The following is a 24,102-nucleotide window of genomic DNA, read 5'->3' on the forward strand; positions in this document are numbered from 1 at the left end:
AGCAGAGTAGGGTACCAGCAGGCTACTCCAATGTACTGATACAAAGTGGCTTCCTTTATACAAAAGTTTACGAAAACATTGCATGTTCTTAATTGGACAGATAACAGTGAAAGACAATAATTCATAAGGAAGAAAAGTTAATTGACAGGTCTGTGTACGCTTGACCAATCACTCCTGCAGGCCATAAGCCATTCATAAGGTGGGAAAAACAAACCCAGCAAGTTAGGCACCTGTTAGCGAGATAAACTCCTATCGTACCAGTCTGAGCTAATTGGAGAGTTCATAAGGTAACCTTGCACAACACTCATATCAGATACAATTCTTTTACAAAATGGCTTGTTTCCTTAGCAAGGAGGGCAAACTTTTGACCATAAAATGGCTTCCTGAGACATTGTGCCAGAATCTCTTCAATGTTAGGCCGAGAATAATTTCTAAGCGAGGAGCAGACTCCTGCTTTTAAGCACTGAATCATTCTGTACCTGAGGCTGAAATGTTACCATAAGGTTGCATTTAAACTGACTCATTCGTCTTCGAATTAAATATGCTTTCTTTTCAGGGTTGTGATTCAAATTCAAATAAGACATAAGATCTGATTAGTTAGGATTGACAGTGGGGTAGTCTGTAAGGTCTGTAGAGTGGTCTGCAAGAACAGCAAGTAAGTTAAAGCTTCATCAATATTACCTTTTACAGAGTTTGTATTTAATAACTGGTAAAGGCTACTCTATATCATCATAAAGTGCCAAATGAAATTAAATTCAATCCATAGCAGGTAAGCACTAGGAGTTATTTTTCTGCTGGCTTCAGCAGCCTCAGCACTAAAATGGTCTCTCTCTGTAGTGTCCTTTTGAACTCTCAAGTCGGGGTCTTGTAACTGCAGAGACGTTTTTCTGTGTCTGCCCCGTTTGCAGGAGAGATAAGAATCCATTATAATTGACAGGATGTGACCGTCAATTACAAGGCTTTTGATAGTACCGAGTTTAGTTTCAGGGTTAGAATCAAACACCGTCATTAATTTCACAAGGAAACGGCCATGAATATTATCACTTGGTGTCCTGTTCACACAGATTCACCGATACTAAGGCAAATGTTCTTAATTGCCGTAGAGCATCCTGTTATCACTTGGTGAACACAGATGTTTTTATCTTCTGTATTCCTTGAGTTCCCCCTTTTTTTTTTGAGCCTTCCCACTTGTCTTACCTTCTAGTGCAGCTAGAAGATTAAGCATTGCATTTTAGTCTAAATGTTCAAAGACATGTTTTAAGGCTATAGATGTTCTCAGTCAGAGACTTTACAAGGGTGAACCAGTCACTCTGTGCATCCTGCAATTAAGTGAAAGTACCTGGAGAAGGAGGATTGAGGAGTAACAAGTTGAAAGGATCATTTCAGCAAACTGTCAGGACAGGAACTATCTCCCCACACTTTCCTTCTGCCCAATGCATCCTTTTTCTTTGTGTATCTACATGTGTGTAGGATACTTTTTAACTTGTAGTTAAATGTAGTTATGAATAATATGTTGATTATTCATAATTATTTATCGATAGCTAGAATCCATTTTTTTGCAATAATTAGTAATTCTTGTTTTATAATAGCCTGGTCTGTGCTTTCTTTTAACTTGGGTCGAAATGACAGGTAAATTGGAGAATTTTGTGTCCTCTTATAAAATCTTTTAACTTTTGTGACAACTCTGGGAATAGTGGGGCTTGATTTCTCGTCATAATGTGGAGGTGCTAGTGTTGGACTGGGGTGGAAACAGTTAAAAATCACACAACACCAGGTTATAGTTCAACAGATTTATTTGAGAATACAAGCTTTTGGAGTGCTACCTGGCGGAGCATCACTCTGAAAGTGTGTACTTTCAAGTGAACCTGTTGGACTATGACTTCGCGCTGTGAGATTTTTAACCTTGATTTGTAGTGCTCGAGAGTCGAAGATTGTGGCACTGGAAAAACGCAGCAGGCCAGGCAGCATCTGAGGAACGGGAGAGTTGACGTTTTGGGCATTAGCCTTTCATCAGGAATATGGGGAAGGAAGAACTTATGCCTGAAACATTGACTTTCCTGCTCCTTGGATGGTAATTGGCTTGCTGTGCTTTTCCAGCACTACACTTTTCGACTATGATCTCTGCCATCTGCGGTCCTCACTTTCTCCTTTATAGTGTTCTGCCCCAGTGAGATGTTAATATATATGGCTTTGAAGGTATTAATATACTGCTCTGGGATGAGTACTGTCTTGTGATGTACCAGAGTAACTGCTGCTGATTGACATTGGAAGCCTTTCTGAAATCAATGGAGTTGGTAAGGAATGGCTTCTGGTATTCTGGTATTTGCTCTTTGACATTTCTGTGTGTAAAGATCTACCAATCTGGAAACTTACCCTTTTTTCATGAACATTACCAACTATGTCTGGTTTCAGCCTGTTAAGCTGCACCATGCTCAAGACCTTGCCATCTATCAACAATAGCATTATGCCTCTTCAGTTGCTGTGGTCATTGATGTTTTCTTTATTTGGCAGCTGTGTTGTGATTGTGTGCTTGTTATGTTTTAACAGCACTTCTGGTATCTCAATGTCTGGTGCTTTGTAGTCTTTCAGGTTCTTATTGGCTCTTTGATTTCTGTGGCAGTTTCTCCCAGTTTAATGCTTAGCTTCTGGTACAGTGCTTTTATTGAGCTTGACTCTGCAGCTGGGGCTGGGCGAGTTGATGCGTTGTACCCATCTGTTGTGCCCCTTGTCCATAACATCCTGCTGTCCACGCCCCTCATTGGTAAACTGCTTTGGTTCCTTGCACCAGTTAGCCGCCATACAATCCTGGAGAGCATTATGGAGTCATGCTACAACTGTTGTATTGAGCATCTCTTTGAGTTGAGTATAACTTCATAGTATTGGGTGTGGTGTTTTTCTTAACCAGAGGTCAGGTTTGCTGCACTCTTCCAGCAGATTTTCCTTTGGCCTGTTGACCATGTCTCTCAATGTCCGTGATCTCAAGTTATTTGGTTCTCATTTCCGTCAGTCCATGGGATTGTTTCCTTTCAGGAAGAGTGTCTCCCTGTCCAAATTTGCTGTTGACTCAAAGACAGATGGTATTTTAAGCAGTGTTGATAAAATTACAAAGATATTGGCCATATCAGCATAATAGAATGCTGACCACAAATGCGTTATCCAGTTGTTATACTGGAGACCTTATGTGCATGTAAATGTTTTTAAAAAGGAAGAAACTTAGACCTAAAACAGCTGCAGTAGTCATCTGACCACAGGTTGAGGCAAGGTTTTGGATACCAATAGCAAAAATAAAGCCGACTAAAATTGCCTTATTTATCAAAAGACAGAGAATCAAGGCAACTGAATCAACATCATAAAATTTGCATCTCTAATTTTAATGCACACTTGTATGATAATTTTGCACATTGGCCTGGGTGGCCTATCAGTTAACCAAAGACAATGGAGTTAGTCTCGAGTGCTATATTTCAACAACTGCCTTCCTCGCTCCACGTCTCTGTCAATTTCTTTCACCATCTTGGAATGGTGAACAAAGACACGCATGAGAATTCTGAGAGGCATGGCATTCCAACCGGAACTCTATCAACAAACACCGAGTTAGATCCCATCTACCATCCCCTGAGAGCTAAGGATTCTGGGTAATCCAAGATGGAGGATGGGAAAAATATCTGGCTGTAACAGCTGCTCCTTTTTTTTAAGTGAGGTATTTTAGGTGCTGGAGGTTATTTCCTTGAATTCCAGGAGCAGCAATTACTGTTTTATGATTTGGAGATGCCGGTGTTGGACTGGGGTGTACAAAGTTAAAAATCACACAACACCAGGTTGTAGTCCAACAGGTTTAATTGGAAGCACACTAGCTTTTGGAGCGTCGCTCCTTCATCAGGTGGAGGAACGACGCTTGGAAAGCTAGTGTGCTTCCAATTAAACCTGTTGAACTACAACCTGGTGTTGTGTGATTTTTAACTTTGTTTTATATGCTGTTGCATTGTTTTGGAACTTTGGAAAAAAAAAAGTCAACAGCAGTTTTAAAAGGGTGAAGAACAGACAAAGGAAGCACATGGTGAGGACAGTGCAGGAGAGAGAGATCGAGAGAGAGAGAACCTGCACAGCTACTGCCTTTGCTGTTTTTGAATTCATGTATCGCTGGACATCAGAATGCATCTGGCAAAATTAACAAACACCGAATTTGACAACTAATCTTGGAGGAACCTGTTTGGGCGAAGTTTGCAACACAGAATCAGATAAGTTAATCATTGTTTTAAGTGTGTCCACTAGAAAGGCTGCAGTAGTGAGTAGAGTGAGTTCTTTCTTGATTATATGTCTTTGGAAATAAATCTCTTGATTAAACTTAAAATATAAGCCATAACTATTAAGTTAACCTGGGGCAGTTTTTTGTAGAGGAATAAGACTGTGTTATTTTCTGGGTCTGTAAATTGTGAAGGAGCAAAAATGGCCTTTAGTCGAGTGATATGTACTTCTTGTCAGATGTGGGAGTTTAAAGAGAGTTTAAGGGTTACTGCGGATTAAGTCTGCAATAAATGCTGTTGGTTGCAAATCTTATCAGATCGAATAGATCAGTTGGAGAGACAGCTAGAAGCGATGAGGAATTTGCAACAGCAACAGTACGTGATGGATGGCAGTTATAGGAAGGAGGGAAAGTCTCAGATACAGTCACATAGATGGGTTAACTCCAAGAAGGGTAAGAGAGGTAGGCTGCTAGTGCAGGAGTCATTTGTGGATATACCCATTTCAAACAGATATGCTGTTTTGGAAAAAGTAGGGGGTGATGGATTCACAGGGGAACAGCCAAGTTTCTGGTATTGAGACTGATTCTAATGCGATGAGGGGTACGTCGGCTTCCAAGAAATCAATTGTGTTAGGCGGTTCTCTAGTCCGAGGTACAGATAGCCGTTTCTGTGGCCAGCAGCAAAAAAGCAGAATGATATGTTGCTTTCCTGGTGCCAGGATCAAGCATGTCTCAGAAAGGGTGCAGAATGTTCTCATGAGGAAGACGTGCCAGCAAGAGGTCACTGTCTACATTGGAACCAATGATATAGGAAGGGAAAAGGTTGAGATTCTGAAGGGAGATTACAGAGAGTGAGGCAGAAATTTAAAAAGGTGGTCCTTAAGGGTAGTAATATCTGGATTATTCCCAGTGCTACGAGCTCGTGAGGGCAGGAATAGGAGGATAGGGTAGATGAATGCATGGCTGAGGAGCTGGTGTATGGGAGAAGGATTCACATTTTTGGATCATTGGAATCTCCTTTGGGGTAGAAGTGACCTGTACAAGAAGGACGGATTGTGGACTATATTGGAAGGGGACTAATATACTGGCAGGGAGGTTTGCTAGAACTGCTCGGGAGGATTTAAACTAATAAGGTGGGGGGGTGGGACCCAGAGAGATAGTGAGGAAAGAGATCAATCTGAGACTGGTACAGTTGAGAACAGAAGCGAGTTAAACAGTTGGCAGGCAGGCACAAGGTAGGACTAATAAATTAAACTGCATTTATTTCAATGCAAGGGGCCTAACCGGGAAGGCAGATGAACTCAGGGCATAGTTAGGAACATGGGATTGGGATATCATAGCAATTACAGAAATATGGCTCAGGGATGGGCAGGACTGGCAGCTTAATGTTCCAGGATATAAATGCTACAGGAAGGATAGAAAGGGAGTCAAGAGAGGAGGAAGAGTGGCATTTTTGATGAAGGATAGCATTACAGCTGTGCTGAGGGAGGACATTCCTGGAAATACATCCAGGGAAGTAATTTGGGTGGAACTGAGAAATTTAAAAAAAGGGATGATCACCTTATTGGGATTGTGTTATAGATCCCCTAATAGTCAGAGGGAAATTGAGAAACAAACTTGTAAGGAGCTCTCAGCTATCTGTAAGAATAATAGGGTGGTTTTGGTAGGGGATTATAACTTTCCAAACATAAACTAGGACTGCCATAGTGTTAATGGTTTAGATGGAGAGGAATTTAAGTACGTAGAAGACAATTTTCTGATTCCGTATGTGGATGTACCGACTAGAGAAGGTGCAAAACTTGACCTACTCTTGGGAAATAAGGCAAGGCAGGGCAGGTGACTAAGGTGTCAGTGGGGGAGCACTTTGGGGCCAGCGACCATAATTCTATTAGTTTTAAAATAGTGATGGAAAAGGATAGACCAGATCTAAAAGTTGAAGACCTAAATTGGAGAAAGGCCAATTTTGACGGTATCAGGCAAGAACTTTCAAAAGCTGATTGGGGGCAGATGTTTGCAGGTAAAGGGACGGCTGGAAAATGGGAAGCCTTCAGAAATGAGATACTGAGAATCCAGAGAAAGTATATTCCTGTCAGGGTGAAAGAAAAGGCTGGTAGGTATATGGAATGCTGGGTGACTAAGAAATTGAGGGTTTGGTTAAGAAAAAGAAGGCAGCATATGTAAGGTATACACAGGATAGATTGAGTGAATCCTTAGAAGAGTATAAAGGGAGTCGGAATATACTTGAGAGAAATCAGGAGGGCAAAAAGGGGACATGAGATGGCTTTGGCAAATAGAATTAAGGAGAATCCAAAGGGTTTTCACAAGTGTGTTAAGGACAAAAGGGTAACTAGGGAGAGACTCGGGCCCTTCAAAGATCAGCAAGGCAGCCTTTGTGTGGACCTGCAGAAAATGGGGGAGATACTAAATGAGTATTTTGCATCCGTATTTACTGTGGGAAAGGATATGGAAGATATAGACTGTAGGTAAATAGATGGTAACATCTTGCAAAGTGTCCAGAATACAGAGGAGGAAGTGCTGGATGTCTTGAAATGGGTAAAGGTGGATAAATCCCCATGACCTGATCAGATGTACCCAAGAACCCTGTGGGAAAGTAGATTAGATTAGAGATATTTGTATCATCAATAGTCACAGGTGAGGTGCCGGAAGACTGGAGGTTGGCCAACGTGGTGCCACTGTTTAAGAAGGACAAGCCAGGGAACCATAGATGGTGAGCTGACCTCGGTGGTGGTCAAGTTGTTGGAGGGAATCCTGAGGGACGCGATGTACATGTATTTGGAAAGGCAAGGACTGATTAGGGATGGTCAACATGGCTTTGTGTATGGGAAATCATGACTCACAAACTTGATTGAGTTTTTTTAAGAAGAAACAAAGAAGATTGAGGAGGGCAGAGCAGTGGATGTGATCTATATGAACTTCAGTAAGGCGTTTGACAAGGTTCCCCATGGTAGACTGATTAGCAAGGTTAGATCTCATGGAATACAGGGAGAACTAGCCATTTGGATACAGAACTGGCTCAAAGGTAGAAGACAGAGGGTGGTGATGGAGGGTTTTTTTTCAGACTGGAGGCCAATGACCAGTGGAGTGTCACAAGGATCGGTCCTGGGTCCTCTACTTTTTGTCATTTACATAAATGATTTGGATGCGAGCATAAGAGGTACAGTTAGTAAGTTTGCAGATGACACCAAAATTGGAGGTGTAGTGGACAGCGAAGAGGGTTACCTCAGATTACAACAGGATCTTGACCAGATGGGCCAATGGGCTGAGAAGCGGCAGATGGAGTTTAATTCAAATAAATGCAAGGTGCTGCATTTTGGGAAAGCAAATCTTAGCAGGACTTATACACTTAATGGTAAGGTCCTTGGGAGTGTTGCTGAACAAAGAGATCTTGGAGTGCAGGTTGGTAGCTCCTTGAAAGTAGAGTCGCAGGTAGGTAGCATAGTGAAGAAGTTGTTTGGTATGCTTTCCTTTATTGGTCAGAATATTGAGTACAGGAGTTGGGAGGTCATGTTGCGGCTGTACAGGACATTGGTTAGGCCACTGTTGGAATATTGCATGCAATTCTAGTCTCCGCCCTATTGGAAAGATGTTGTGAAACTTGAAAGGGTTCAGAAAAGATTTACAAGGATGTTGCAAGGGTTGGAGGATTTGCGCTATAGTGAGCGGTTGAACAGGCTGGGGCTGTTTTCCCTGGAGCGTCGGAGGCTGAGGGTGACCTTATAGAGGTTTACAAGATTATGAGGGGCATGGATAGAATAAATAGATAAAGTCTTTTCCCTGGGGTCGGGAAGTCCAGAACTTGCGGGCATAGGTTTAGGTGAGAGGGGAAAGATATAAAAGAGACCTAAGGGGCAACCTTTTCAAACAGAGGGTGGTATGTGTATGGAATGAGCTGCCAGAGGAAGTGGTGGATGCTGGTACAATTGCAACATTTAAGAGGCATTTGGATGGGTATATGAATAGGAAGAGTTTGGAGGGATATGGGCCAGGTGCTGGCAGGTGGGACTAGATTGGGTTGGGATAACTGGTTGGCATGGATGGGTTGGACCGAAGGGTCTGTTTCCATGCTGTATATTTCTATGACTCTAAAAGGAACAGGAAATAACAACACCACAGGAAATGACATCACCAACCCAAAGAAACCCAAACATTTTAATAGAAAGTAGGAAGTTTCAGCATTGCTTTGCCTGAGGCCCACTGAAGATGTTACCTAGTTGGGTAACAAAACGTCTGGAAATGAACCTTCCAGCTCACTGAGCAAAGCTACATCCAAAACCATCTTGAAATATAGTGCCTAGAGGAAAAGCAAATTGGGCAATCGAAAATTAACTAAGAACATAAAAATAACTACAGGTTTCAGTACTGCTGAAAGTTCAAGTGACCCATTAAACAACTATGATTTCGGGTTAACCCGGACACAGCCAGGGCTTTTAGGACTTCTTTTAAATGCATAACTATTATCACTTCTGTACCAGAGTCCTCATTTTTAAAACTTCTATAACCTGTTTGTGTCTTTATTGTTTTTCTTAGGATTGGGAGATAATAAACTTCCTGTTTCTGTTACTCCAAGAAAAACATTAGCAATTTGGAAAACCATAGCATGATTAAAGGTAGTCAGCATGGCTTTGTGAGGGGCAGGTCATGCCTCACAAATCTTTGAGGAGGTGACAAGACAGGTCAATGAAGGTCAAGCAGTGGATGTGGTGTATATGAGCTTCAGCAAGGCACTTGATAAGGTTCCCTATTGCAGGCTCATTCATAAAGTCAGGTGGTATGGGATACAGGGAGATTTGACTACCTGGATTCAGAATTGGTTGGCTGACAGAAGGCCGAGAGTGGTTGTAGATGGAGAGTATTCTATCTTGAGGTCAGTGTTGAGTGGTGTCCCGTGGGGCTCTGTTCTTGGGTCTCTGCTCTTTATGGTTTTTATAAATGACTTAGATGAGGAGATTGAGGGGTGGGTTGGTAAATTTGCCGATGACACAAAGGTTGGAGGTGCCATTGATAGTATCAAGGGCTATTGCAGACTGCAGTGCAACATAGACAGGATGCAGAGCTGGTGTGAGAAATGGCACATGGAGTTCAACCTGGATAAAAGCGAAGTGATGCATTTTGGAAGGTCGAACTTGAATGCTGAATGTAGGATTAAAGACAGGATTCTTGGCAGTATGGATGAACAGAGGGATTTTGGTGTTCAGGTTGCCACAAAGCTCCCTCAAAGTTGCCACTCAAGTGAATAGGGTTGTTAAGAAATCATATGCTGTTTTGGCTTTCATTAACAGGGGGATAGAGTTTAAGAGCCGCATGGTTTTGCTACAGCTCTACAAGTCCCTGGTGAGACCACACTTGGAATATTGTGTCCAGTTCTGGTCGCTCTACGATAGGAAAGATACAGAGGCTTTGGAGCGGGTGCAAAAAAGGTTTACCAGGATGCTGCCTGGACTGGAGGGCTGGCCTTATGAAGAGAGCTTGACTAAGCTCGGACTTTTCTCTCTGGAGAGAAGGAGGAAAAGAGGTGACCTGATCGAGGTATACAAAGTAGTGAGAGGCATGGATAGAGTCAATAGCCAGAGACTTTTCACCAGGGCAGGATTGACTGGCACGCGGGGTCATAGCTTTAAGATATTAGGAAGAAAGTATAGAGGGGACATCAGAGGTAGATTCTTTACGCAGAGAGTTGTGAATGCATGGAATGTGTTGCCAGCTGTGGTGGTGGAAGCGGAGTCATTCGGGACATTTAAGCAACTGCTGGACATGTACATGGAAAGGAGTGAACTGAGAGGTACGTAGGTTAGATTAGTATATTAGGATTAATCCTCGGCACAACATCGTGGGCCAAAGTGCCTGTTCTGTGCTGTACTTTCTCTGTTCTAATTTGGCTCTTTGAAATGTAGTTTATGAGAACACTAATTCAAGCATAATAGCTGTGTTAAGAAGTAAAAATACTTGTTGCAACCAACCGAAAGGGGTTTAAAAAGAGATGAGCCAATTTTCCCCTCACCTTCTCATAACAATGTAAGGAATGATTAGAAGTTTGGAATTCTCTTCTGTTAATTACAATTCGTTTTAAAATTGAGATTGCCGGACACTTGGAGCAAAAGTGTAAAGGAATGTGGATCAACTAGAAACATGTGTTAATTTGCACATTAGCCTCAGTCTCACTGACAGATCAAACTCAAAGGGGACTAACTGACCTTTGCTTAATCCAATATTTTGCTATTACGACAAATGAAGACAGTTTCTGGTTTGCTGTCCCTTGGGTTTTTCCTGAATCATTTTCCTCTATAAATGACTTGTATGTGAGCAATGGCCATCTGAATTAATAACGTGAACTTTTCACAGTGAGTGTCCTTCTGAGCCGAATCATAGCATGGACAACAACCTGTTTTTTGAAGTATAGCTCACGAGAATGGGGGCTGGGGGAGAAGGAAAGAGTGAAATACGGTCTTGCCTTATTAAAGTTTTTTATTTTCCCTTTTGGGTTCTATTGCAAATAATTTAATTATTAAAGCTAATTATATTTCTGATTACGTTTTTCCCTATGAAAAGTAAGATGAATTTATGGTACTTGCTTCTTTACTGATTACAAACCATGTAGCTTGCACTATGTTCTTTGACTATTGAGAAACTGGTTTTGATCAGCTTCTAATTGAACAGTTTTGCGATGTAAGGTATACCCGAACGTAGGTCACCTTTTGAGGAGGTCCAACAAGATACGGTAAAATATCTTATTTATGTATCAAAACAGTTAATTTGAATCTTGTATGTATATACAAAGGAATCTCAATTATCCGATTGAGATGGGTGGGTGCTATTTTGTTCAGATAATTGATAGTTCGGTTAATTGATTTCAGTGCCTCTCCTCTGGGGCTCGGAGTTTTCTGAAGTTTCCTGTTTCCTTGCCCTGCCTGCCTTGTTCCCCCTCTCTGTCTGAGTTTGTTTCTGAGCAGAAACTCAGTTGTGTGTAAGGGATGTGCAGCATTGCTGAAACTCCCCCACTGCCATCAGTTCAATAGGACTGACACAGCGAGCACTTGCTCAGTTTGCACCCCGCTCAGGAGACTAGGCAACAGCACACTGCACGTGAGCCCCCAACCCGGCCCCCTATCCACCCATCCAACCCCGTCCAAGATCCATCCCTGTCCGACCTGGTCACCATGCCCTGCCGTCTGCCCCCACCATCTCCCGTGAGACCCCGTCCACCCACGCCCCCAGCAGCTCCCGTGAGAAACCCCCTCCCTGCCGGTACCCGGACTGGATACCAACAGTAAGACCACTGCTGGGGGGTGAGTCTCAAAACAGTGCACACGCAAACGACTTCTTACTGCAACGCTTTGACAGGTTCCTTCTTTGCCCTATTCAGGACAATGTTGGAGAGATTATCTGGGGAAGGGGGGCGTTAAGGGTATGCCCCTGCGTAGAACTCCACGGCAAGTGTGGGGAGGGAGAGAGGGCAGCAGTCAGTCATTTGGAGGCAGTGCCTGGGATCCAATTGATGTCCAGGATTATTCTCGGCAGCATTTTCGTAACTTGAGTTCATTTTTAATCATCGTAAACAAAAGAAATGATCAGTGTTGAAACACCTCTTTGATCTAATGTTTCTCTCGGGACCTTGAGATCTTCTTCGGATAATCCGATATTCGGATAATTGATATTCGGATAATTGAGGTTCCTCTGTATACATTTGGGATGTAGCAGTGATGCTTATGGTTCAGAAAGGTCGCAAGTTTTTAACCTTTGGTGTTCATTGAACGTTGCTAGTTTGGTGTGAAAGCACGATAACTGTCTCCGGTATCCTCAGACCAGGGAAAAGACCAAAATCGATAAACTCAGTGGGAGAAATGAGGGGTGGGTGGAACCTTCACTGAATATGGAGACAGAGCTTCTGAGGTGACGTCAGGGTTCAGAAAGAGGCATAGAGCAAGAGGATTTAGAGACTGTCTCCCTCTTGGTACTACTCATTGAGTGTAAAGTCCTTATTTTTTTTGTTTGCTGAGTAGTGGATAAGATTAGGTAATTGGTCCCTAGTTTATTGTTTGTAATCAATAAGATTCACTGTGGCAGTGAATTTTGGAACATTGGAATGGCTTCTGGGCTAGGGGTTACCTATACAAGTTGGACAGGTTACATCTGAACTGGAATGGCTCCAGTATCCTTGCTCGGAGTTTACTTGTGCTGTTGAGGAGGTTTTAAACTAATTTGGCAGGGGAAATGGGGCACTGAGTGACGAAAAGTAGTGAACAAGATCTAATCGCTGACAACTCATGGGCAAGATAAGGCACATGAGAGATCTACAAAGCTAAATTGTATCTATTTTAATACAAGGAGCTTGACTAGTAAGATGCATGAATTTAGGGGAAATAGAAGAGAGGTGGGATGTTGGTTAAGGAAACCATCACTTCATTAATGAGGGAGGACATCCTAGAAAGGTCTTCAAATGAGGCCATTTGGTCGAGCTTAGAAATAAAAATGGAGGCCATTATATCATTGGGATTATACTGCATGCCTCCCAACAGTCTGAGGGAGTCAGAGGAGCAGATATGCAGGCAAATCACAGAAAGGTAAGAGAGCAATAGGGTTGTGGTTGAAGGGGACTTCAACATTGCTAGCATTAACTAGGAGTCTATGGCCTAGTGGCATTATCACTAGACTGTTAATCCAGAGATCCAGGTAATGTTCTGGGGACCTGGGTTCAAATCCTGCCATGGAAGATGGTGGAATTTGAATTCCAGAAAGGAAAAAAAACCTGGAATTAATGAATCCATTGCTGATTGTCAGAAAAACCCATCTGCTTCACTCATGCCCTTTAGGGAAGGAAACTGCCATACTTGTCTGGATTGTGTGTGATGTCAGACACACAGCAATGTAGTTGACTAGGGATCATGAAGGGCATCTTGTGAATGAATAAAATATAGATGACTAAGTCCCCATGGCCTGATGAGATGTATTTCAGGCTGCTTGTGGGGGCTTGGGAAGAGATTGCTGGGGCCCTGGTGGATATATTTAATACTTTGCTGGCTGCCGGTGAAGTGCCAGATGACTGGAAGATAGCTCATGTGGTACCGTTTGTTCAAGAAGGGTAGCAGAGGCCAGGTAATTCCAGATCAGATGGTCTGACATCAATGGCAGGGAGTTATTGGAACAAGTTCTGAGGGACAGGTTTAATCAGTACTGAGAAGGGCAGAGATTGATCAAGGATAATCAGATCAAGGATGATCAAATATATTGATGAGGGTGTATAGTTGTTGTGGTTTACATGGACTTCAGTCAGGCCTTTGACAAATCCCATATAGAAGGCTGGTTCAGAAGGTAAGCAAGGGGATCCAAGCTAAGTTGGCAAACTGGATCCAAAATTAGCTTACAGATCAGAGGCAAAAGATGATGGAGGGCTGTTTTTGTAACAGGAAGCCTGTTATCAGCGGTGTACCACAGGAATTGATGCTGGGGCTCTTGCTGTTTGTTATGTACATTAACAATTTGGATGAGAATGTAGAAGATTTAATTGCAGTTGACGTGAGAATTGGGGGTTGTTGATTGATGAGAGAATACGTCAGACTAATGACTGATATTAATCAGTTGGTAAATTGAGCAGAACAGTGACAGAGGGGATTTAGGTCTTTTAAGTGTGAGGTGATGCATTTTGGGAAGTCTGCTCACAGAAGTGCATACAAAATGTACTCTTGCAACATTTAAGAAGCAGCCGGGTGAATACTTATATGTTCCTAGGAGGTACTGAGGAATAAAGGGACCTTGGTGTAAAAATTCAGAGATTCTTGAAGGTTTCAGCACAGGTTGGCAGAGTAGTGAAGAAAGCATATGTGATGCTTGCCTCTATTAGATGGAGTGTAGACTATGGAAATGAGAAGGCTTGTAATTACTTTACAAAAGTTTGGTTAGGCCACAGATTGAATCCTGTGTTCAATTCTGGTTAAATCATTTTCGGATGGATATGGTTGCACTGGAGAGGGTGCAGAGGTGGTTCATTAGGATTTTGCCTGGGATGAAAAGTCTCAGTTATGAGTAGAGGCTGAATAGGCTGGGTTTACTTCTCTTGGAGGAGAGGAGGCTGAGAGGGCATCTGAGTGAGGTCTACAATATGATTAGAGGCATGGACAGTAGATTGTGAGAATTTCATCCCCATGATAGGTATGTCTGAGACTAGAGGGCATGGTTAAGGTGACCAGCAAGTGGTTTAGAGAATATCTAATGGAAATTTTTTTTTCACCGGTGGGTGGTAGAAATATGGAGTGTGCTGCCTGCAAGAGTGGCGGAGGTAAGTACTCTTGCAACATTTAAGAAGCAGCCGGGTGAATACTTATAATGCCAGAGCTTTGTAGGCTATGGACCAAGTGAAGGTAAATGCAGTCAGTATAGTTTGGTGGTTGTTGGTCAGCATGGACATGGTGGGCTGAAGGGCTATTTGTATACTGTATGATTCTATGACTTCTGTTGGCTCTCCACACACCTCAGCTGCAAGTCTACATGTGATTACAAAGTTTACAATTTCAGAAAAACATTGGGTCTGGCAGTGATGGCTGTAATTCTCCTGTCTCCCTGCACCTCCTCTCCAGGAATGTCTCTTTCTCCCCACCTTGACAGCCATCCACCCTCTTTCCAAATCATCCAGCTTGCATCTGTGCATATAATATCACTTTTCTTTATTCTCTTTGCACTTCACTTTGCTGATCTCTAACAAATGTTCCCAGTTCAGATTCATGATGATGTGAGCTCCATTTAATTCAAAAGGCTAAATTAAGCAACCAATAAGCACCTCAACAGTGAAAGCATATCACTTGTACCCTCCATAAATCTGCATACTCATCTCGATTTACTTTATTTGAGTTTATTGTGAACCTGTTATTTGCAAACCTGTTTTTGTGGCACTGGAGTGATTTCCCTCTGACAGTGATTGTATCTTCGTATTGATTTCTGTGCTCATTGAGTGATGCTGGTATTGAATTAATATTTTAAATCCTGCATATTGGGTGATATATTTACCTTATGCAATTTGGCCTTGGGATAGTATTGGCCTTTTAACCATTTTCTGTTCAATCTTTAAGCATCACTAAATTTGATTTTATCCCCATGAGTCATTGGTTTATCTTGGGAGTATCAAAGGTAGAACTCAGCTTCGGGCCTGTTAAATAGATTTGTAGGATATAACTGGGCAAATCAAATAATAGCCTGCCTTGTTGAGCTTGAGGAAATGAGGTTATACTGTGACTATTCTGTTTTGGTTAATTATTTTATTCCAATAAATTAAACGTAAAGTATAGTTTGTAATCAATTTGAGATTCAATTTTCGGTAGTTATTGCCATGGAGATATTGAATATCATGTTCTGTTCGCTAGAACAATCGATTTAGATTGCACCTCAGGGCTGCTCAGCATGCAGTCGGCCTGAGGAGGAGTGAGGTATGCTGTTGGTGCAGTTGGTCAATACTGAGCCTAAAGTTAAGATCTTCTGAGTAAGGCTTTTTTGCTGGGCTGAAATTTAAAATGCTTGTAACTAAGTTTCCATTGTTATCATTTCATAATGATTCTGATATTTTTGGGCTGGTTCCGGTGCTCTGTGGCAAATAGCAATTTTGTAATCCTTTTCTGTGCTACATAAAGAATAGAATTGCATAGAATAAGCAGATAACTTGTTTTGTTTCCTCTGGTGTTTTTTTTTCCTTCCCTACTACACTTTTCACTGATATAATTATTCATGTTGGTTTATATGTCCACTGACATAGTCATCCCTTCACTGCCTTGCCCAAGTAGACATGCTCCATATCAGAAATCTGGTGAGACTGTTTGGCAGTGGGAGCCATTATAGCAGTCAAAACCTGCCCTTGTTCCATGTTCAAATCAGCACTAATCATTCTGTATTACTGGTTGAGTGACAGGAATTAAAGCATTTACTAATTTCATTTTTTTGCCTTCCTTTTTTAGCTTCTCACTTCAATCTGCAGAAACCAAATGCCCTTTGACTGGGTCAGTGAGCTCAGCAAAGAGAAACAAGAATTGTCCTACTTTTCTTGGCCTAAGTGGCAATGTCACAATTAACTGGGCATTTGTCACACTTTAACATATAATTTTGGATTTTGAGTGCATCATTTGTAGCTGTGGACCTGATTGGAGTATATGGATTTTGTGATCAGCTACTCCAGTGCTTCAGTCAATAAAGACACCAGCACGAAAACTTCAAACTCAGATTTTTCTGTGACCTTTTTTAATAAAAGGGATATTTATTTGTATATTTTCTTTTCCCAAACTGGTACTGTTTTCATTTTTTTATGTTAAACTTTACATTTTAGTTTGGAATCTTCACTTTTGAGATTTTTTTCAGATGGATTTTGTGTACAGTTTGCACAAAGGAAGTACAATGCTGGTCAGAGATTGTGAAAGACCATCTCCGGGACTCCTTGGAACCAGTGGGCTGGACCGTGTTAAAGTACTCGGCAGAAAACTTAGATGTGTACGCCACCACCGTAACAGACTTTGTTTGCAAATGCTTGGAGGACTGTGTACCAAAGAAGTCAACCCAAGTCTTCCCCAGCCATAAATCTCAGATGAACCAGGAAATCCACTCCCACTGAAGACCAGATGTGCAGCATTCAAGTCAGATGACCCAGACCAATACGGGAGATTCGGATATGACCTCCGCAAAGCTATCAGGGATGCCGAGAGGCGTTACCAGACCAAGTAACAGGCCCAAACCTACCAAACAGGCTCTTGCCACCTATGGCATGGCCTAAAAAAAATTACAGGATATAAAATGAAGCAGGGCAAGATAGGGGACAATGCCAGCTGTGCGGTGAATCCTGCTCCAGGATTCAGCTCTGGACACACCTGTTCCATTGGTTAGCATTGCAGACATCAGATCAGTCTTCCTGGGGAGTCAACCCAAGGAAAGCGGTGGGTCCACATGGTGTCCCTGGTCGAGCACTCAGATCCTGTGTGGTCCAACTGGCGGAGGTGTTCACTGACATTTTCAACCTCTCCCTCCTGCAAGCTGAAGTCCCCACCTGCTTCAAGAAGACCATCATCATCCCCATGCCTAAGAAAGCACATGCAATGTTCCTTAATGACTATTACCCAATAGCTCTGACCTCAATTGTGAAATGCTTTGAGAGGCTGGTCATGGCCAACATCAACTCTAGCTTCCCAGACTCCTTCAATCCCCTGCAATTTACCTACCAATAAAACAGGTCCACAGCAGGTGCCATATCCCTATCGCTGCACTCATCCCTGGAACATCTGGATAACAAGGACACTTATGTCAGACTCCTACTCATTAAATACAGCTCTGCCTTCAACACAATAATCCCTACCAGACTGATCTCCAAACCCCGCTCTTTATCCGCTCTCTGCAACTGGTTCCTCGTCTTTCTGACCCACAGACCGCAATCAGTGAAGATAGGTAACTGCACCACCTCCACAATAGCGTTTGACAACTGGAGCCCAAGTTGTATCCTCACTCCTGTACTGTACTCCCTGTATACCCCTGACTATGTTGCCAAATTCCAAATGAGGGCCATCTATAAGTTTGCTGACCACACCGCCATAGTGGGATGGATAGCTAATGATGAAATACAGAATATGGAAAGGGCGATAGGGGGCTTGATGACATGGTGTAGTTAGAACAACCTCTGTCTCAATGTCAGCAAAACTGAAGAACTGACTGTTGACTTCAGACAGAAAAGACGAGGGCATCATCTGCCACCAAAATCCAGCTACATCAATTGTACTGAAGTTGAGAGAATGGAGAGTATCAAGTTCCTCGGAGTGGAACTGACGACCTGTCCTGGACTTCCCACGTAGATGCGACAGTCAAGAAGGCAAGCCCATGCCTTTTCTTAGGCAGCTCAGGAAAATGGCCATGTCCATAAGGACCCTTACTAACTTGTACAGATGCACCATGGGTGCTTAACGGCCTGGAATGGCAACTGCTGTGCCCAGGACCAGAGGAAACTGCAGAAGGTGGTGTGCATAGCCCAGACCATCACGGAAGCCAACCTTCCATCTGTGGACTCCATCGAAATGGCTTGCTGCTTCAGAAAGCCTGCCTACATCATCAAAGACTGTTGTACCCCGGTAATGAGTTCCTACAACCTCTTCCATGAGGCAGAAGATACAGAAGCCAAACACATGCACCAGCAGGTTCAGGGAAAGCTTCTTCCTGGCTGTTTATTAAACTTATAAATGGACTCTAGCCTCAAAATGCTGATCTTGCTAACGCTGGTCTCACTCAGCGCCCACCCTATGCAATTAAACCTGTAAGCATCTGTTGAAGTCTTTTTGATTTGTACATCTTTGCTTACTATGATCTGCTTGTATTGCTCATAAACAAAGCTTTTCACTGTACCTTGGTACACGTGATAATAAATCAAATCAGTCAATCTCACCCCCCCCCTTGGATATTTTTTCATTTTGCAGTTGAAACTTGAGACTGAATGCAAACTTGTTCAGCCAAGTCTGAAACGAAACATCTGGAATACTAATTCCATCTCATCTCCAGCTGTTTTGAGACCGAATCTAACATCAGGTGTCCCTCCTGAATTGACTTTGAAAACCCACATCCAGTCTGGTACAGCCAATTTAGTGGGACATCACAAATTATATCACCTTCATCCTTGCCAAAACCTGCAGCCACATTGAGGCTTGTTGGCTCAAGTTGTTGCCCCTGCTGGCTTTCTGCGGTCCAAAGTTTAACTCACACAAAATGCTCACAAAATACCTTCAGTTTCTCCTTGCCCATCAGTGTTTTGTTTGAACATTTCTTTCCTTCTCTTCCACTCTCTTCATGGTCTGACTCCACCCAGTTTTGTCTTGTGGATGTCAATGTATCAGTCAACCTTTCACTCTTCAAAGCTCTTTCAATGATTGCGGCTAACTTATAAACCAAGAATAAAAACGAACTGTTGATATGGTTGTGGGTATGTGACATCTTTATCACTCACCACTCTATGGGTGTGCCTTAAACTCCTGCAACAAAGAGCCTTCAACAATCGCGTCCTTACACTCTGGAACTATAATTAAATTTCTTTGCCTTGTCACCTTTCTCTCTTCAAAAATCTCCTAAAGTTTACTACTTTAGCTATGCATTTTGGTAATTAGTGTATGTTGTCCCTAATTTGACAGCATCTTGACATAGAACATGAGATGCTTTGCAAAGTCAATGATGTTGAATTCACGTTTTCTGCTAGAAAGTGCTGTTAGAATGGAAGCATTTGAGGATCACAATGAGTAAAATTCTGGATAAAGTTGATTTTCTAATTTTTGGTATTTATCTGATCATTAATGACTGTTGCTCAAAAGTTGTCAATTGGTTGTCTTCTAAATCTGCAGTACACAAAAATTATAATCTATGGATGCAATTTCTTAGAATTCTTGTTGCAATTGTTATCACTGTTTATCTGCAGTATTTTGTATTCTTATGGTCCAAAGTTTGTTTTAAAGGGTCATGCTTCTCCATTCTTACTTTAAAATGATGACTTTCCAAAACGCCCAACTAACGACCTGACTTGATTTGATTTATTATTGTCACTTGTACCTAGGCATTGTGAAAAGTTCTGTTTTGTGTGCAGTACAGGCAGATCATACCAAACTAAGTGCGAAAGGATTATAGAATCGAGCGAGGAATACAGTGTTATGGTTGCAGAAAAGGTCCACAAAGGGTGAGGTCGTTATTAACTTTGAAATTTGAGAGGTCCATTCGGAAATCAAATTACAGTGGGGAAGAAGCTATTCTTGAATTTCTTACTAAGTGTGTTTAAGCTTTTGTATCTTCTGCACAACAAAAGAAGTTGGAAGCGATTATAACTCAGTGGGGGAAGGGTCTTTGATTATGTTAGGTGAAAGTGAGGACTGCAGATGCTGCAGATCAGAGTCTAGATTTGAGTAGTGCTGGAAAAGCACAGCTGGTCAGGTAGCATCCGAGGAGCAGGAAAATTGACATTTCGGGCAGGAACTCTTCATCTGATGAACCCTCATCCCTGATGAAGGGCTCCTGCCTGAAACATCGACTTTCCTACTCCTCGGATGATGCCTGACCTGCTGTACTTTTCCAGCACTGCTCTAATCTTGTCTTTCATTATGTTGACTGCCTTCTGAGGCAGCGGGAAGCATAGATGGAGTCAGTAGATGGAAGGTTGGCTTGCATGATGGACTGGGCTGTGTTCACTACTTTCTGTAGGGCCGCACCAAGCTGTGATATATCCAGGTAGAGTATTCTCTACGGTGCATCTATAAAAATTAATAATAGTCTTTACAGACATGGCGATTTCCTTATCCTTCTGAGAAAAAAGAGGCGTTGTTGTGCCGCCTTGACCATCACATCAATGTGGGTGGACCAGGACAGATTGTTGGTGATTGTCATTCCAAGGAACCTGATGCTGTTTACCATCTCCAGCTCAGTTCCATTGATGTAGATAGGGATGTGCCTTCCATATTGCTTCCTGAAGTCTATGACCAGTTCTTTCATTTTGCTGACTTTGTGGGAGAGATTGCTGTCTTTACATGCCACAAACACACTATCTCTTTCCTGTATTATGTCTCATCATTGTCTGAGATCTGCCTATAATGGCGGTGTCATCAGCGAACTTGTAGGTGGAGTTAGGACAAAATTTGGCCACGCAATCATGAGTGTTATGACTTCCCAAAGCCAGCCCACTATCGAATATATGGCACAGGTCAGGAGTGAGATGGATTGCCTCCTATTTGCCTGGTTGAGTATGGTTCCAACTACACTTGAGAAACTTGAACCAAAAAAGCAGCTCCTTAGATTGCACCTTCCAAATCTATGAACTCTCTTATCAGCTGGAAGCATGAGGGCAGCAGTGGTAACTTCACCAGTTGCAAGTTCCTAGCCATTCACCAGCCCGAACTGAAAATGTATGACTATTACTTCAATGTTGTTGAATCAAAATCCTGGAACTCCCTTGTGTACTCTATTGTTGGTGCACCTACACACCAAATAGATTGCAGCAGTTCAAGAAGTGAAGGAGTGGTGTTGGAATGGGGTGTACAAAGTTTAAAATCTTTAAAAGGTTATAGTCCAACAGATTTATTTGGAAGCACTGGCTTTCGGAGCACTGCTCCTACCTGATAGAATCACTGAGGAAGGAGCAGCCCTCCAAAAGCTAGTGCTTCCAAATAAACTTATTGGACTATAACTTGGTATTGTGTGATTTTTAACTTTAATGCAGTTCAAGAAGACAGCTCAGCACCACATTATGAAGAACAATTTGTGATGCGCAATAAATGCTGGCCCACTAATCTCATGATTGAATAAAAATAATCTTTTTTAGTAATAACTGATACGTGATGGTGTCACAAATGCTTGAATTGACTTTGTGCACTTGAGTTAAAGGAAGCAAAAAAATCTGCTTCCATTTGTAATTCAGTTACTTCTGCTAGAAAATACGGTGTTTCAAATGTTAGGGGGTGTCTCTGATGCTTAATTTAATTAAGTAGCCTGCTTGTCGTTTCTATCGAAATGGATGCATTTGTAAGCGGAGGAATAGCTACCTGACCAAGTAACCAGAGGACAATGTTGTAGTCTGCGAATTAAGGAGGGGGAAGCTACAATTCTCATATTTATTGCGATTTACATTCCATGAATCTCTCCATGTTGCTTTAACAGGCAGATTGTATGTTGCAAGTCAGACACTTTTCATAGACCACATCTGTATGTCCTCTGTGTGTAATTGATGGGATTTGTCTGTTTGTGAACATATGTTCTTTTTAAATCTGAACTGTTTAATTCAAATTATTTGTTACTTCAAGTTGAAATGCTTTTTTTTAAAAAATACATTTTACTATTGTATTTAAACTGCTCATGTGAAAGGCATGGTGCAGTAGAATATGAGAATTGATCAGTCTGTGAAGAACATACTTAAGGTAATGAACTTTGCTTTGTTGTTCGTTGAGAGGCAGGTCACCTGTCGCTGCCAGGCACAGAGTACTGAACAATTGGGAGGGTTTGTCTGACGATAGCATTGAGCATTTTTATTGGTGGTGTAATGAAAAGGATTGTCTCTTTCCTGGATACACTATTCCAGATTGGCAAGCAGCAGTTCAACATTTGCCAAGTAACTGAAGCTTGGTGCTTTTAAATCTCTTGCATAGCTGGTGTTTTGCAATTTAAATTGTCTTGGTGTCAAATTTCATCAGCTCTTACCTCAATGAGTGAAGCATGTACTGCTTTATGTGGAGAATTGTAGCCGAGCAACTGACTTCGTTCGGGAATTATCAGAACAGAAAGTTGGAATAGCGTTGCAGTTTCTCTAATGTGGTGAAGGAACTGAAGAACTAGTATTCAAGACCATGCTGCATTTTATGTATGCCCTGATCTGTGTTCTGTAAAAAATGTGAAGAGATTCCTGAGCTAATGCCACTTGACTCTTGCTCACTTGTTTGATATCTGTTTCGCAGAGGGGACCATAAAAGAAATCCAATATGTCAGTTCAACAGATCGCCAGCTGTAAGGTTAGGTCCTCTTTACAAATATATGGATTTTTCTGTCTGTCTGTTTCTCCTTTATAGAGGTTGACAAAATTGAGAGGCATGGATAGGATAAATAGACAAAGTCTTTTCCCTGGGGTCAGGGAGTCCAGAACTAGAAGGCATAGGTTAAGGGTGAGCGGGAAAAGATATGAAAGAGACCTACGGGGCAACCTTTTCACTGAGAATGGTACATGTATGGAAGGGTTTGGAGGGATATGGGCTGGGTGCTGGCAGTTGGGACTAGATTGGGTTGGGATATCTGGTCGGCATGGTCGGGCTGGACCGAAGGGTCCGTTTCCATGCTGTACATTCTATGACTCTATGTTGAGTACTAGCAGGGGAGACAAATACTTAAATTGACTTTAGTCCAGTAGTGAATACTAAAATCAGTTTCAGCCCTGTTCTTGTATGAGTACTCGCCCAAGTGTTTACAGTCAGCTGTTGTCAACTGATAGGGATGAGAACTGAACTGATTTTTCTTTGGTTTTCATTTTTCCTTGCTGTGGGATTAGAACTTGTTTTTGTAAGACAAATTAGCATTTAAATACTATCCAGTTTTAATGAGAATGTACCCTTCTATTATTTTTATAAAGTAATCAGTTAATGTGAAAATTTGTATATTTATTTTTGATGTATTATATTTAGATTAGATTACATTACTTACAGCGTGGAAACAGGCCCTTCGGCCCAACAAGTCCACACCGACCCATCGAAGCGCAATCCACCCAGATCCATTCCCCTACGTTTACCCCTGCCCCTAACACTACGGGCAATTTAGTGTGGTGAATTCACCTAATCTGCACATTTTTGGACTGTGGGAGGAAACCGGAGCATCCGGAGGAAACCCACGTAGACACTGGGAGAATGTGCAAACTCCGTCGCCTGAGGCAGGAATTGAACCCGGGTCTCTGGCGCTGTGAGGCAACAGTGCTAATCACTGTGTCACCGTGCCGCCCGTGTATTCCCTGTACTAGTTATGATGTTCAACCTCAACTCTGCATAGTTTGTTCTTTTTAATCAAGGTCAGAAAGAGGTGCTTGCTTATTTTCTTAGTTTAACTTAATTAAGTAGTGAAACTAAATCATTTAATGTTCATCTCAAGGTAGCAGTTAAGTTCAAACTTGATGTTGCATTTAATGATTGAGAGAAACTGAGAGGGAAGATTGAAGTGATTTCATACCATTACACATTTGTCCTGAAATTCACTTGGGGGAAATATTACTTGTAATAAAAGCAATTATGGCAACTGCTTACTTGCTGTTTCTCTCAAACTCTTTCCCTTTGTACAACTTTCTATTTCTCTGCCTGAGAAAATCAATATTTCATTCAGTAGGACAGTTTCATGGACCT

At 42.0% G+C, this 24,102-nt stretch overlaps 1 protein-coding gene across 3 annotated transcripts in view; it reads left to right on the plus strand.

Annotated features, from left to right (window-relative positions):
* Positions 1-24,102, plus strand: part of LOC122557337 (copper-transporting ATPase 1-like) — a 100,079-nt gene that overhangs the window by 19,557 nt on the left and 56,420 nt on the right. Inside the window, exons 1-2 of one of the 3 annotated variants that reach the window (XM_043704940.1) lie at positions 22,381-22,586; positions 22,681-22,734. The exons of the other annotated variants lie outside the window; for them this stretch is intronic. Of the exons in view, the coding sequence (XP_043560875.1) occupies positions 22,705-22,734 (30 nt within the window). The 5' untranslated portion in view covers positions 22,381-22,586; positions 22,681-22,704. Of the gene's footprint in view, positions 1-22,380; positions 22,587-22,680; positions 22,735-24,102 lie in introns of those variants that run through there. 3 annotated transcript variants of the gene reach the window in all.

The sequence above is a fragment of the Chiloscyllium plagiosum genome, chromosome 15 (assembly GCF_004010195.1).
Source record: "Chiloscyllium plagiosum isolate BGI_BamShark_2017 chromosome 15, ASM401019v2, whole genome shotgun sequence".
Lineage (NCBI taxonomy): Eukaryota > Metazoa > Chordata > Chondrichthyes > Orectolobiformes > Hemiscylliidae > Chiloscyllium > Chiloscyllium plagiosum.